We start from the raw sequence: 15816 nt of genomic DNA, 5'->3' as shown, positions 1-15816 counted from the left end.
CTAAGGGAAAGCTTAGTTCTTGCTAAGCTGCGAGGCACTGCTAAGTGCTCTGACTCGAGCCAAAAGCAGTAGAGAAGCAGCTGAGGAGGGGTTGCTTGCACACCTGTTAACCGCCTGAAGCGGTGCGAAACGGGGACCATGCATGTGTGACCCAACTGGACACTGATTCCTTAAATCTCCGGTTATGGGCGCAGGGGTGCATCAACACCTAAAGTGGAGCACCCACAGGGACATCACTTGAAGAACAGAAGAATCTTGAGACAATCTGGATTGCTGCTCAGGCATTCTGGAATTCCACTGGTTGCTCATGGGTGAAAATGCATTTTGTTAAAAACTAATCTTGTCCACTTAGAGAAATGATGAAAACACAGAACAGAAATGACATGAACCTCTTCAGTCAGTGAGTCTAATTCCCTGCTATCACAGGAAATCATGTCATATAATCATGTTCATAAATTTATCAAGATCCACTTTAAAACTGGTAAGTAGTTTGCTTCCACTATTCCTATTGAAAGGCAGTTTCTGAGACTCAGTCCTCTGATAGTTAGAAACATCATTCTAATTTCCAGCCTAAAATTTATTCATGTGCAGTGTATACCCTTTGTTCTTATTGTCAACATTATCCTTTAGCTTAAATAGCTTTTCTCCTTCCCTGTTGTTTTACTACCCTGCGGTATTTATAGAGAGTAATCATATCCCCTCTCAGCCCTTCATTTAGCTAGGCAACACAAGCCAAGTTCTTTTAGTGTCTTGTAAAATAGGCTCTCCATTCCTCTGCCCATTTTAGTAGCCCTTCTCTGCACTTCATCCAGTTTTAATTCATCTTTCTTGAACATGGTTGACAAGAATTGTATGCAGTATTCTCTTTAAGTCCAGAAAAAATTATCAAATTTAATGACATAAATATACTAGTATCTCTTTAGTTCAATTTGTGTATATGCATTTTAAAATATACTTACTGTTCTAAGAGATGCTCATATTTTCCTAAAGCATCTTTTTCAGCCACAACTGCTCTTTCTTTTTCAGCCACAGCATTATCTCTTGCTTCTCTCAAATTTCTGAAGTAAAAAATAAAATTATTCTGTCAGCAAGCATGCGATACATATATAAGCATGGTATATATGAACAAGAATTTTAATAAACAAACAATATTAATTTATATCTAAATCTCTTTTTTAGTCATTTTGGACTGGCTCACAAGAGCTGTATGGGAGTGCTAACTTATTTTGTGAATAGCTTCTCATACTTAATAGTTGACTATTTGTTTTTTTACACAAAAGTCTTATTTTACAATAATTTTCCCATCCCCGATTTCATATACATTTTTACCAATTGTGACTTACTGGTCTCAAGTCTACATCATTGCCACTGATTATATATCCCCATTTCTCAAAACGCATTTACTACCTCTTTGAAAAACAAAGATGTATGAGACTCTTTTCTGCAATTATATTATTCCATATAATCTTTTTTGCTTTTATGCTGGTCAATTAAAAATAACCCTTTCAGATGCTTTAGAAATTTTACAAAACTAGTTTTCTGAGTTACAAATTTTGAGAATTAAGACAACCCAGCATAGCTCACTTTTGGGCCAACAGAACACAAAATTTGTCTGACATGCTCCAAGATTTGTATAGGAAACAGACAGATTTGATTTAAGAAAATCCAGCCCTAAAACCTGAATTGAACACAGCAGATCTCCACTTTTAAGACCTAGCAATATTACTTTGTACATAATGTCAATGTTCTTTATATAATTCACATTTAGAGCCTAATCCTATACAATGATGATTATTTGAATTCCCACAGCAGGATTAGATCTTCATTCATGTATAGAAATGACACACAAAAATGTTAAAGAATGTTAAGATTGCAAAGTCAAGAATTCAAAGTTTGGAAAAGGATTAAGGGTGCCTGAGCCTATGAGATTGAGTGATAGACATCATCCCAATTTTATACCTAGGGAACAGAGAGATTAAGGTAAAAAGTCTACATTAATTTTGGGTGCCCAATTTGAGTAGCCTAGGAACTGATTTTCAGAGCACTTAGCATTACATAGTACTTTATGTGTTCAAAAACAACTCCCCACTGACTTCAGTTGCTACTATAAGTGTTCCGGCAATCAGAAGCAGGTATCTCAGATTGCATACCCATAAAATAAGGAACACAATTAGTGACCATCGGTGAAAAGTTTGGTTTATGTGACTTGACTAGCATCCCCACCCTACCCTGGACTCCTCTCCCCACTCTCAGACTCCTTGCCCAGCCAGTTCCAGCCATCCCTGGGCTCCTTATTCAATCTGTCACAGAGTCTGTTTCTGTCCCTGCAGTAGTTTAGAATAGGCTCAGGAATGTACTGAGCCTTACTTGTCCACCAGCCAGGAATCATCCTTCTTTTCCTCTTCCTATTCCAAGTTACCACTTTTGAACTCCCTTAGACCCCTTACACTTCTGTTCCAAAAGACAAAAGACCAAAATGGAAGAATGAGAACAAGGAGCTAGTATCATAAGGTTAAGGCAGATCAAAAGATCCCCAAAGGATAGAATAAACCTCAGATGAGGAGCTCAAACACCAATCCTATGTCTAGAAAAAAGACATTGTTCAGGTCCAAATTCCTTAGAACCAGAAGGACAGAATGACACACAAAGACTTTAGTGGCACTCAGGCTTCACTGAAGATGAAGTGGGGACAATTCTATGAACCCTTGGTTCTGAAGGCTGACTAACTGAAACAGGAGATGTAACACTGAAGCCCGAGACACTATAAATAGGGAAAGGTTTACAGCTGAGAAAGAAAGACAGAAAGAACCTAAGTAGTATTTGAAACAGCAATGACACCATAGGCTCTCCTACACACTGAGATAAGCATATAGATTTGAATGGGCTGCCTTAGGACCAATGAGCTCACTGTCACCAGCTTCCTTCTACACAGAGGATTTGCTCACCACCAACACAGCTGTGCTTCCTCGGTCTTTGAAGCCAAGTGGATTTTTGAAATCAAGTGGAGTTGGAACTTCAACCCTTCTTAGCATAATGTGCAAAAAAATATGTGAAAAAAGACCTTCCTACCATGGGATTTTGATGTTGGAGCAGTAAAAGAGTCCCTCAGTACTAATCTTGATGGATCTTCTGCTTTGGACTAGGCCAGAAGTTCCTTAAGTGCTCCTCCCACACATGGAGTTTTAAGAAACCCTCCCCCTCTCTCAGAGTCCCAAGGATCAAACAAATGTAGACTTACTATCAGCCCAGACTGTGCCCCCCATACCTAACCACCTGAAGCATAGCACATGGTCATCAGCATCTGAATATGTAGTGTCAAGATTCATACATCTTAAAGTTGGTATTACTGGCATCAGCCATGGTACTGATCAGGGTGGATAAAAATCAAGGATTTAAAAAAAATAAAGTAAAAAAATTGGATTTTTTTTAAATTTAAATCAGATTTTTTTTGATAAAATGCTTTTTGAGAGAAAAAAACCTACCTAAAGATAGTTTTAATTAATATATATTATAGCTTAAAGATATCTCACCATGGAATAGAGATTATACATTCTAATTCTATAGTATGAGACAATATATTCATGTAATGTTTAAGAAAAGATTTATAAATGAGTTCCAATAGTTCATGGATTAGGGACCCAATTTTATGGGGTTCCAGAGGCTTCTGTATAGCTTATTTAGATTAATCTATCTACCCAATGGGACTCAGTGCTCAGTCTAGAAGATACCATCATTGATGCTTAGTTTTGCAGTTCTCCAACTGTGGATTTGTGTCTCCAGAGATAACATGCTTGTTAACAGCAAAAATGTTTTAAAATAAAATAAATAGATAGAGGTGAGAAATAACAGACCTCTACCCTATTGTCCCTCTGCAAATTTGTGTACACCAGGGGTAGGCAACCTATGGCACGCGTGCCAAAGGCAGCACACAAGCTGATTTTCAGTGGCACTCACACTGCCCAGGTGCTGGCCGTCAGTCCATGGGGCTCTGCATTTTAATTTAATTTTAAATTAAGCTTCTTAAACATTTTTAAAACCTTATCTACTTTACATACAACAATAGTTTAGTTATATATTAAAGACTTATAGAAAGAGACCTTCTAAAAACGTTAAAATGTATTACTGACACGCAAAACCTTAAATTAGAGTGAATAAATGAAGACTCGGCACACCACTTCTGAAAGGCTGCCGACCCCTGGTGTACCCAGAGTCAATCCCTTACTTCTCTCTAAAAGTATCAAAAAGATTGTTGGGGGTGGAATAGAGCTAGATAAGGAGAAGAAGTCTGGAGATAAATGTGAGAAGGGAGGGACAGGCAGTAGAAACAAAAGTGAAACTGTTTGAGCAGCATATTCCAGAAGTCTTGAGGTCTTTCTGAGTGTAGCCTTCATTGATTAGAGATCTACCATACCATGCTCTCACTGGAAGGGCAAACTTATAATGGCAGGAGGCCATAAAAGAGACCCAGTTCGGCAATAAGAACCATTCAAGAAATACAAGTTTGATGATGATGTTTTAAAGAAAGTCACAGAAGTGAACTGCTGGAAGTCACTTAAGCACTTGGATTCAGAGACTGTTGAAGTGATATTTTCACTTTTAACAGCAGTAGATTCTTCTGCCAGCGTAGAAAGAATATTTTATTCCCTTGGACTAATTCATTCAAAATTGATAAATCGTTTGGGACCTGAAAAAGCAGGAAAGCTTGTTTTTCTTTTCCAGATTATGAACAAACAGGAAAATGAAGGTGAATACAATTGAGTTAGCTGCAGAAGCCAATATTTTAAGTTTCTCATGTTGACCTGGCTGACTTAGTTGATTTAATTTTTGTTTTTTAAAATACCTCATTTAACTATTTTAGTTAAAAACAATTTTAACAAAAACAAATCTGATTTTAAAAAACTTGAATGTTTAACTAAATTCAGCAACCCCCCCCACCCCCCAAAAAAACCCGAGGAGTACTTGTGGCACCTTAGAGACTAACCAATTTATTTGAGCATAAGCTTTCGTGGACTAAAACCCTCTTCATCAGATGCATGCAGTGGAAAATACAATAGGAAGATATATAGATACAGAACATGAAAAATGGGTATTGCCATACCAAAAAGTCGCAATTCTCCAACAAAAAAACTTCAAAATCAAACTCCAACGAGTGACTGCAGAATTGGAATTAATTTGCAAACTGGACACCATTAAATTAGGCTTGAATAAAGACTGGGAGTGGATGGGTCATTATGCAAAGTAAAAACTATTTCCCCATGCTAATTTTTCCCCCTACTGTTACTTACACCTTCTTGTTAACTGTTTGAAATGGGCCATCCTGATTATCACAACAAAAGGTTTTTTTTTTCTCCTACTGAAAATAGCCCACCTTAATTAATTGGTCTTGTTACAGTTGGTGTGGCAACACCCATTTTTTCATGTTCTCTGTGTATATATATCTTCCTACTGTATTTTCCCACTGCATGCATCCGATGAAATGGGTTTTAGCCCAAGAAAGCTTATGCCCAAATAAATTTGTTAGTTTCTAAGGTGCACAAGTACTCCTCGGTTTTTTTGCTGATACAGACTAACATAGCTACCACTCTAACCAAATTCAAAAATTCACATGCTTGTTTTGTTAAAATATTATATGTTTGCTGTTGAAGCAAAAAAATCCCAAATACATAACATTGTTGTTTTTATTAAATAAAACAATTTAAATATCTGTCTGGTGATGTTCTCCAACTAATACAGCATGGCAAGAAAATCCTCCAAATAGTAATGATTAATGTGCTGAATTGGAGATATTTATGAAGTCTTTGGGAGGTGAACTCTCTGCTTCAATTACCTTCGGTAAATGAAATAACCAAACAATCATTCATTTTCTGATATAGCTGTAAAACTAATCTGAAAAGTTTTCAAAATAAATCACTTAAAAACGTATAGTTTGTACCTTCTAAAAATGAAATTTAGATCTCTCTCTAAGTTGTGAAGAATATGTATTAAGGTTATAACAACCAACAAGAATGCACTTTTATGTAGAAACACGATTAAATCGAATCTTCCTGATTAGTGATTTAAATCATGATTTAAATCAATTTAACTCAAATCCACCCTAGTACTGATAGGAAATAAAATTAATGAGTTTATACCTCATACCTGTCCAAAACAGAACAACAAGAAGAGTCAAAAAATGCAGAGAACAATACAGCAGGACAAAGTCTAAAGAGAAGCTGTGAATGTACAGATTAAAATACTCTATAGTCATATCCTCCCACCCCCAAAATAAAATCCCCCCTTAAACTGAAACCCAACCTCTGAGGGCCCAGAGTCAAAGGTACCGCCTCAGGCATGGAAGAGGTTGCGCTCATGCTCAGTCAGACGAGCAGGCGAAAGCCCTCTATCTTCCTGCGCTTTTTGCGAGGCACCAACGACTGCGAGCGGTGGCGGGTCTCTGCACGTGAGGAAGTCTTCAGTGCTGGGAAGTGACAGTGCTGAGGATCGCTGACCTCTGAGTCCTTCCTCTGTGGACCTCCCTCATTGAAGCTGGTGCACTACACACTGATGCCAAAGTACCCAGTGCCGGGTCCACGGGGATCGATTCTGATTGTTGCTGCAGGTCTGCCCCGATGAGCAGAAGTTTCAGCCTGTGGTTCCTTTCCTTCTCGGTCCTGGGCAGAATCCTCTGCAGATTTTGCACTTGTCAGTCTGGTGAGATTCCCCCAGGCACCTAAAGCAGGATATGTGTGGGTCAACTTTGGTATCAGCTTTTGGCAGACCTCACATGGCTTAAAACCCCTGGGACTGAGGCATGCCCTGGCTCCGGGAAGCAAAAGGGGAAGAGAACCCAGGCGAACAAGGGGGTTAAAAAACTACACTACACTACACTATACTAAGAACTATTAACTATTTACAGGTAATAATTAAGAGTCTACTAGGGGATCATTCGAGAATGAGAGAAAAAAGAGAACGCTTCAATGACGGTGACTGGCGATAAGAAGGAATTGGAGAGGCGGCAGGTTGGCAGGGTCCTATATGCAGCACCATGAAGGCATGACTCCGGGGTCGCCTGAGCTGACCCAACAGCTACTGCTAAAGGAAAAACCTTCTGGCAACTTTGCATGCGGCGCACACACACCTACTTGGAATCAACATGAGTAAGCACTCAAAGAAGCATGTTCCTGTTTATCAGGAGGAGAGATGAACAAAGTCCCAATTTGATCCTCAACGAACATTCCATCAGTATTTTCCTTGATGGGTGACCACTCCATTTCCTCTGAAGGAGTCATCTCTTAGTTGTCATGCATGTGCCACTCTTCTTGAGGAGGAAATGGTGTCAGAAGTGCCAGTCATCTCTGCACCGATTAAAACATGGGTGGCTCTGGAGGGCAGCAGTGCCTGACATGAGGCCAGTACTGGGAAAGCTGTCGGTGCTGGTGGAGGTGCCTGTGGTACCATGAGGTGCAACGGTGTCAGGTTACCAACAGAGCCAAAACTGGTGACATGTTTGTTTGGCAGCACTGGGAAAAGCCTTCACTGACTCCTGAACATAGGACATAATAGTTGACGGTGTTCCTACATAAGGTATTTCCAGGCAGATGGAGATTTTGGCAAAGGAAGCCCACTAGGTTACCTGCAGCAAACCACAAGACTTGCATTGTTTGAGGAGCATGGGATCCCCTCAGAACCAACATGTTCTGGATCAGTATCAGTGACAAATACTGCTGCACTGAGTCAAGCTGCAGAGTCATAGCCAAAACCACGGATGGCGGTCCCCCAAACATGAGGGACTACATAGTCTGAGATATGCACACCAGTGAGGTGTCAAAATAATTTGTCACCAGAGTCATATATCGAGGAGAGGTGCATGCCAAGGGCATCACTGACAGGGTAAGGAGTTCAAGAGGTGACATGTCAGTGGAGTAGGAGAACAAAGCCTCAGCTTTCTTCTCCTTGGTCTCCTCTTGTAAAGCAGAATGCTTTCTTTTTTCCTTCCTCTTCCCTGGAACAAGTTCACAAGGAGATCTGAAAACAGTGTCAACTCTAACAGCACAAGAGCAATTTTCGGTGCTGACAACAATGCCAATCTAGACTGCAGTGCCAGAGCCCTCTATTTTGATGGAGCCTGTGGTGCTGAATGGCAGAACAATCCCACTACATGTTTGTCTCAGGCTAATTGATTTCAGGCTGGTTTCAAGGCTGAGGTGGCAGTGTTAATTCCTCAGGTCTCTTTAAAAAAGTTGTCAGCACAGAGGCAGACCTCAAAACTCCGGAAGGCACATTAGGACAATCTGGTTGAAGGCTTAAGGAAGCCAAATGCCCCTGCAGACTTAACTGTTGTCCTTTGTCGTCCAAGGAGTGAAGATGTGGCAAATCGTGCACTGGGCTAGGTGAGCTTCTCCCAGTCACACTACACAAGCCTCTGCCAGTGTGTCTGTCTCAGTAGCTGAACAGGTCACACACGTTTTGAACCCTCTGTGGTGTTTGGGACCCAACACAGCCTTGGCACTAACCCAAGGCAAGTGGTCTCAACTACTTTAACTGTACTAGAACTATAGTAACATTAAGAAAAGGACAGGCTAACTAGCTAGTGGACACAAGAAAAAAGTTCCAGTTAGCTCTCTGTGATAATGATGAAGAAACAGAGGTGGTTGTGAGAGAGTACTCCTTTGTATAAACTGGACTGATGTTGTCATCCTAGTGTGACAGGTACTTCTGCATCTTCCTCCTCTCCCACCGGCAAACGTGGGCTTTTTTAATATAATTCCACAGTTCAATGCTAAAGGCTGTAGATTTCCCGTAAGTGGGAATGCACAGTAACCAACAAAGAAGGATTTTTATAATGTGGGCAAAACAACATTTTTTTCCCTAATCTTGTTTTTGGAAACAAACAAACAAAAATTCAATCCGAAGACCACACCAAATGGTTCAAGCGTGGCAATGTTATAAGTAACTGAAAATGGTCCTAATAATGTAAAGTGTCCATTTTAACTGCAAGTGTCACCACCTGCAATGCCTAGAACAACTTCTTCTAACTGAGTTTGTATCCAGTTAGAAAGTGAGATGGTTGGATCTAAACACAGTCTGTGTGCACACACATAGTTAAAACAGCCCAAACCATTGCCTAGGCTGGCACAGGGCTGTATTCCAGCAACTGATTTAGTGCACTGTTTTTGCAATGTAAATGGTACCCTCCCAAAGAACCAATTCTAGGGTGAGGCCTCTAAGAGACTACCAATTAATAGGTAGTGGACCAGTAATGGCAGTTGATGTTTATTTAAAATAAAAATATACATAAAAAATTTTGATTATATATTTGTTTACACTGAGAAAGACAACAACAGTGTGATATATGTTATGGTGGTCACTGTTGTAATTGTGTCAGTGTCAGAAACTGATTACAAAGAATTTGTACTTGCAATGGACAGAATCTTACCTTATACCTGCAAATACACTTACCAGTCCTCCTGATCTTCGATTATAGTCACATAAGACTGGATAGGTTTGTGCAATAATTGCTATTACTATGACCTCTTACTATTGGCTGATCACTTTGGCAGAGAGAAACAGTGCCAAAATTCCTACGGTCATAGGTCCCAACCTTTAAATGCCTAAAGACTTAGATAGGTGCTTAACACTATGCATATGAGGTGTTCCACTGAATTCAAATGGGACTACCAACATGCAAGGTATGTCAAAAGCAGGTAGGTCAGCCTTTGCAAGATTGGTATCACAGTATGTTCTGCTGAAAACATAACAGTATAATGAATTGGAGATGTATACTTTTTTTAGATCATAAGTTTTAAACTATATCAAACTTGCTTTCTTTTTTTAAAAAGTAAAAAAAAAAAAAACAAAAAAACAGAAAACCCCCCTCATGACTCATTTCCCACGTTCCTCATTCCTCTCAATACAGTCCCCTCTCTATTCTCAGATTCCAAGGCTTGTCTCCAGAACAGCTGCAAAGCATCATATATAGGAAACTACCTGACACGTATGTACTTTATACATATTAATTTCACTATGATATAAATGACAGCAGCACAAAACACAAACCACTAATGCTAACGTGGAAGATAATTCTTAGTATTGAAAATAATTAATTGTCAACAAAAGCAAAAGTTGTCAGCAGTTATTTTAAGAGAAAGCAAAAAATAAAACTGCACTTTTATTGTAAAGATGTAATTTCGTATGAAAAGCTTTCTTGTAACATCTAAGTTTATTTAATAATGGCTTAACATTAAGTCTAATTTTCTGCACTGTGACCACCCCTTCCCACCATAAAACTGACAACATGATTCACAAATAATAGGAACACAAACACAAAGATGACATATGACAATGTATACCATAATTACGTTATGCCTGAAAGATTTTTTTTTTAAATAATGTTTACCTACCTGTTTTCACGTTCATACATCTCCTTTGAGGTGCTTCGAAGCTGTTCAATTTCTTGATTTGTTTTCAATCTAATTTGTTCCAATTCATCACACAATTTGTTCTCATATTCTGTTTTATAGTGGTCTCTGAAAATTAAACAAATCAGCATAATTTACAGGAATTTAATAGAGAAATAGTTACACCTCCTGGATCACATTATTATTTGCTATGCCATAAATCTCCAAGGACCTGTTACTCAACATAAGTACAGCTGTAGGTTTCTTTCTTCAAAATGTGTGATCTATGCAGCTTACCTAAGAATAGCATCCAGTCTTTTCTTGACAGAAGTACTGGCCTCAGTTATTAGTGACTCACTTAAAACTAATTGTTAGTAACATGTGTGCTTTAGTAGCTCATTGATTAAAAAAAGTCAGGAATTATGTAAGTGGGGTCTGCTGTAATAATTGGGCCTACAGATTTATCCCACTTTGGAGCCTAACTGTGGAAAGTGGATAAAAATGTATAAAATGTCACAAGAAACAGTTACTAACCTGTCCCGTAACTACTGTTGGACATGTGCAGCCACTTGAAGAAGAGGAAATGGTTATGAACCTGTTCAGTAACTGTTGTTCTTTGAGATGTGTTACATATCCATTCCACTTCAGGTGTATGCATGCTAAGTGTACTGTTGTTGGAGGTTTTTCCCTCAGCGGTACCCCTTGGATTCCCCTTGGAGACAGAAGAAGGAGGGGGGTTATAGAATGGACATGTGCAACACATCTCAAAGAACAACAGTTACTGAACAGGTTCATAACCATTTCCTCTTCTTCAAGTGGCTGCACATATCCATTCCACTTCAGATGACTCACAAGCAGTTTGATCTGGAGGTGGCTAAAGACTGAAGGACCACACGTCCAAATATGGTGTTAGCTCTAGATTGCTGAGAAATGGCATGAGACACGAAGCTATGGACTGAAGACCAAGTTGCCAGTTTGCAAATGTCCAGAACAGGCACTTGAGACAGAAAGGCTACAGAGGCTGCCTGAGATGTGGCTGAATGTGCAACCACTCTATTTGGCAGCATCACGCCCGCCAAATCATAGCTTAAACAAATACAAGATAAGATCCAGCAAGATCTTTTGAGAAAAGCCTTAAAGGCCCTTTATTCTGTCTGCAATTGCCAGGAAAAGCTGTGAGAAAGACCTAAACAGTTGGTCGTGTCCAGGTAAAAAGCTCGAGGCATTCTAACGTTCAACATGTGTAGTGTCTCCTCGTCCCTATGATTATGAGGCTTAGAAAAGAAAGTTGATAAATATAGCCTGATTAATGTGAAAATAAGACACCACCTTGGTAAGGTACTTTGGGTGAGGGCTTAGGTAAACCTTGTCCTTGTAGAATACCATATATAGTGGTCGTGAAACTAGAGCTCGTACCTCATCCACACTTCTGTCCGAGGTGACTGTAACTAAAAGGCTACCTTCATGGAAAGATGGAGTAACAACCAGGCAGCCAGTAGCTCAGATGGATGACCCACTAGCTTTGCTAACACCAGGTTTAAGTCCCAATAGGGAATAGGATCCTCTACTTGGAGATATAACTGATCTAAACCTTTAGAAATCTGATCATCACACGATTGGAGAAAAGGGAACAGTTTTCAACTGGCAGGTGGAAAGCTGAGTTAGCTGCCAGCTGGATCTTGACAGAAGTAATAGCAAGGCCCTGTTGCTTTAGATATAACAGATAATCCAACACATAGGGGATTGGACCCTAGCCCAGGTAAACGTCTTTCTGCTGGGACCAGATGTAGAACCTCTGACATTTCACCAGGAAAGTATACCCGATAAAAGGTTTTCTCCTAATTAAAAGCATCTCTTGAACCCCATTTGAACAAATTTCCTCCTGAGAAGTTAGCCACGAAATATTCAGGCTGTCAGGGGGAGGGCCCGTAGTTTGGGGTAGAGGAGATGACCGTGATTCTGAGAGATCAGGTCTGGTTCCAACGATAGTATCTACAGAGCTCAGTTTGAGAGGTTTAGCAGAGGGGAAAACCAAATGCTGTCAAGGCCAGATTGGAGCTATGAGTATGACTCGAGCATGGTCCTTCCTCTCTTGGAAGGAGTGGAACTGGAGATAAATGTATACAGGAACTTGTCTGCCCAAGGCAACAGGAGAAACCCTGAGCTATGATCTGCCTGAGAGCAAACCGGTCTATTTGGGGAATCCCCCATTGTTGGAAAATTAATCTGGCCACGATCTGGGCAGAGACAACACTTGTGACTGGAGAAAGATCCATTTGATGGGGCTGCCAGTTTGTTCTAAACACTTGGAAGGTGAGAGGCTTTGAAACGGATTGAGTTGTCAATGCAAAACTCCCAGAGCCTCATCACCTTGTGGCAGAGCAGTCAACCAGGCCCCTCCTTGCCTGTTCACATAGCCCTGGTCTACACTAGGACTTTAGGTCAAATTTAGCAGCGTTAAATTGATGTAAAACTGCACCCGTCCACACGATGAAGCCCTTTATTTTGACTTAAAGGGCTCTTAAAATCGATTTCTGTACTCCACCCCTGACAAGTGGATTAGCGCTTAAATCGGCCTTGCCGGGTTGAATTTGGGGTACTGTGGACACAAGTCGACGGTATTGGCCTTCGGGAGCTATCCCAGAGTGCTCCATTGTGACCGCTCTGGACAGCACTCTCAACTCAGATGCACTGCCCAGGTAGACAGGAAAAGGCCCACAAACTTTTGAATCTCATTTCCTGTTGGGCCAACGTGGCAAGCTGCAGGTGACCATGCAGAGCTCATCAGCAGAGGTAACCATGATGGAGTCCCAGAATCGCAAAAGAGCTCCAGCATGGACTGAACGGGAGGTACGGGATCTGATTGCTGTACGGGGACAGGAATCCATGCTATCAGAACTCCGTTCCAGTTTTCGAAATGCCAAAACCTTTGTCAAAATCTCCCAGGGCATGAAGGACAGAGGCCATAACAGGGATCCGAAGCAGTGCCGCGTGAAACTTAAGGAGCTGAGGCAAGCCTACCAGAAAACCAGAGGGGCAAACAGCCGCTCTGGGTCAGAGCCCCAAACATGCCGATTCTATGATGAGCTGCATGCCATTTTAGGGGGTTCAGCCACCACTACCCCAGCCGTGTTGTTTGACTCCTTCAGTGGAGATGGAAGCAACACGGAAGCAGGTTTTGGGGACGAAGAAGATGATGATGAGGAGGAGGAGGTTGTAGATAGCTCACAGCAAGCAAGCGGAGAAACCGGTTTTCCTGACAGCCAGGAACTGTTTCTCACCCTGGACCTGGAGCCAGTACCCCCCAAACCCACCCAAGGCTGCCTCCTGGACCCGGCAGGCGGAGAAGGGACCTCCGGTGAGTGTACCTTTTAAAATACTATACATGGTTTAAAAGCAAGCATGTGAAAGGATTAATTTGCCCTGGCATTCGCGGCTCTCCTGGATGTACTCCCAAAGCCTTTGCAAAAAATTTCTGGGGAGGGCAGCCTTATTGCGTCCTTCATGGTAGGACACTTTACCACTCCAGGCCAGTAACATGTACTTGGGAATCATTGTACAACAAAGCATTGCAGTGTATGTTTGCTGGCGTTCAGACAACATCCATTCTTTATCTCTTTGTGTTATCCTTAGGAGAGCGAGATATCATTCATGGTCACCTGGTTGAAATAGGGTGCTTTTCTTCAGGGGACACTCAGAGGAGCCCGTTCCTGCTGGGCTGTTTGCCTGCGGCTGAACAGAAATGTTCCCCGCTGATAGCCACGGGGAGGGGGCAGGGTTGAGGGGGTAGCCACGCGGTGGGGGGAGGCAAAATGCGACCTTGTAATGAAAGCACATGTGCTATGTATGTAATGTTAACAGCAAGGTTTACCCTGAAAGACTGTAGCCACTGTTTTATAAAATGTGTCTTTTTAAATACCGCTGTCTCTTTTTTTTTCTCCACCAGCTGCATGTGTTTCAATGATCACAGGATCTTCTCCTTCCCAGAGGCTAGTGAAGATTAGAAAGAAAAAAAATGCACTCGTGATGAAATGTTCTCTGAGCTCATGCTGTCCTCCCACACTGACAGAGCATAGACGAATGTGTGGAGACAAATAATGTCAGAGTGCAGGAAAGCACAAAATGACCGGGAGGTGAGGTGGCGGGCTGAAGAGAGTAAGTGGCGGGCTGAAGACAGGGCTGAAGCTCAAATGTGGTGGCAGCGTGATGAGAGGAGGCAGGATTCAATGCTGAGGCTGCTGGAGGATCAAACCAGTATGCTCCAGTGTATGGTTGAGCTGCAGCAAAGGCAGCTGGAGCACAGACTGCCACTACAGCCCCTGTGTAACCAACTGCCCTCCTCCCCAAGTTCCATAGCCTCCACACCCAGATGCCCAAGAACGCGGTGGGGGGGCCACTGGCCAACCAGCCTCTCCACCACAGAGGATTGCCCAAAAAAGAGAAGGCTGGCATTCAATAAATTTTAAAGTTGTAAACTTCTGAAGTGCTGTGCTTAAAGTGCTGTGTGGCATTTTCCTTCCCTCCTCCACCACCCCTGTTGGGCTACCTTGGAAGTCATCCCCCTATTTGTGTGATGAATGAATAAAGAATGCATGAATGTGAAGCAACAATGATTTTATTGCCTCTGCAAGCAGCGATCAAGGGGAGGAGAGGAGGTAGTTAGCTTACAGGGAAGTAGAGTGAACCAGGGAGCGGGGGGTTTCATCAAGGAGAAACAAAGAGAACTTTCACACCGTAGTCTGGCCAGTCATGGAACTGGTTTTCAAAGCTTCTCTGATGTGTACCGCGCCCTCCTGTGCTCTTCTAATCGCCCTGGTGTCTGGCTGCACGTAACCAGCAGCCAGGCAATTTGCCTCAACCTCCCACCCCACCATAAACGTCTCCCCCTTACTCTCACAGATATTGTGGAGCACACAGCAAGCAGTAATAACAGTGGGAATATTGGTTTCGCTGAGGTCTAAGCGAGTCAGTAAACTGCGCCAGTGCGCTTTTAAACGTCCAAATGCACATTCTACCACCATTCTGCACTTGCTCAACCTGTAGTTGAACAGCTCCTGACTACTGTCCAGGCTGCCTGTGTACGGCTTCATGAGCCATGGCATTAAGGGGTAGGCTGGGTCCCCAAGGATAACTATAGGCATTTCAACATCCCCAACAGTTATTTTCTGGTCTGGGAATAAAGTCCCTTCCTGCAGCTTTTGAAACAGACCAGAGTTCCTGAAGATGCGAGTATCATGTACCTTTCCCGGCCATCCCACGTTGATGTTGGTGAAACGTCCCTTGTGATCCACCAGAGCTTGCAGCACTATTGAAAAGTACCCCTTGCGGTTTATGTACTCGCCGGCTTGGTGCTCCGGTGCCAAGATAGGGATATGGGTTCCGTCTATGGCCCCACCACAGTTAGGGAATCCCATTGCAGCAAAGCCATCCACTATGACCT

The 15816-nt window shown here is 41.9% G+C and overlaps 1 protein-coding gene across 7 annotated transcripts in view; it reads right to left on the bottom strand.

Annotated features, from left to right (window-relative positions):
* The window catches only part of PIBF1 (progesterone immunomodulatory binding factor 1), a 171834-nt gene that overhangs the window by 121965 nt on the left and 34053 nt on the right, over positions 1-15816 (bottom strand). For all 7 annotated transcript variants that reach the window (XM_073346575.1, XM_073346595.2, XM_073346604.2 and 4 more), the window contains 2 exons: positions 10380-10505; positions 960-1058 (listed from right to left, as the gene is read on the bottom strand). In XM_073346575.1, coding sequence (XP_073202676.1) covers positions 960-1058; positions 10380-10505 — 225 coding nt within the window. The remainder of the gene's footprint in view (positions 1-959; positions 1059-10379; positions 10506-15816) is intronic.

This window comes from Lepidochelys kempii, chromosome 1 (genome assembly GCF_965140285.1).
Source record: "Lepidochelys kempii isolate rLepKem1 chromosome 1, rLepKem1.hap1, whole genome shotgun sequence".
In the NCBI taxonomy this organism is placed as follows: domain Eukaryota; kingdom Metazoa; phylum Chordata; order Testudines; family Cheloniidae; genus Lepidochelys; species Lepidochelys kempii.
This window is presented reverse-complemented; position numbering and strand designations above follow the sequence as displayed.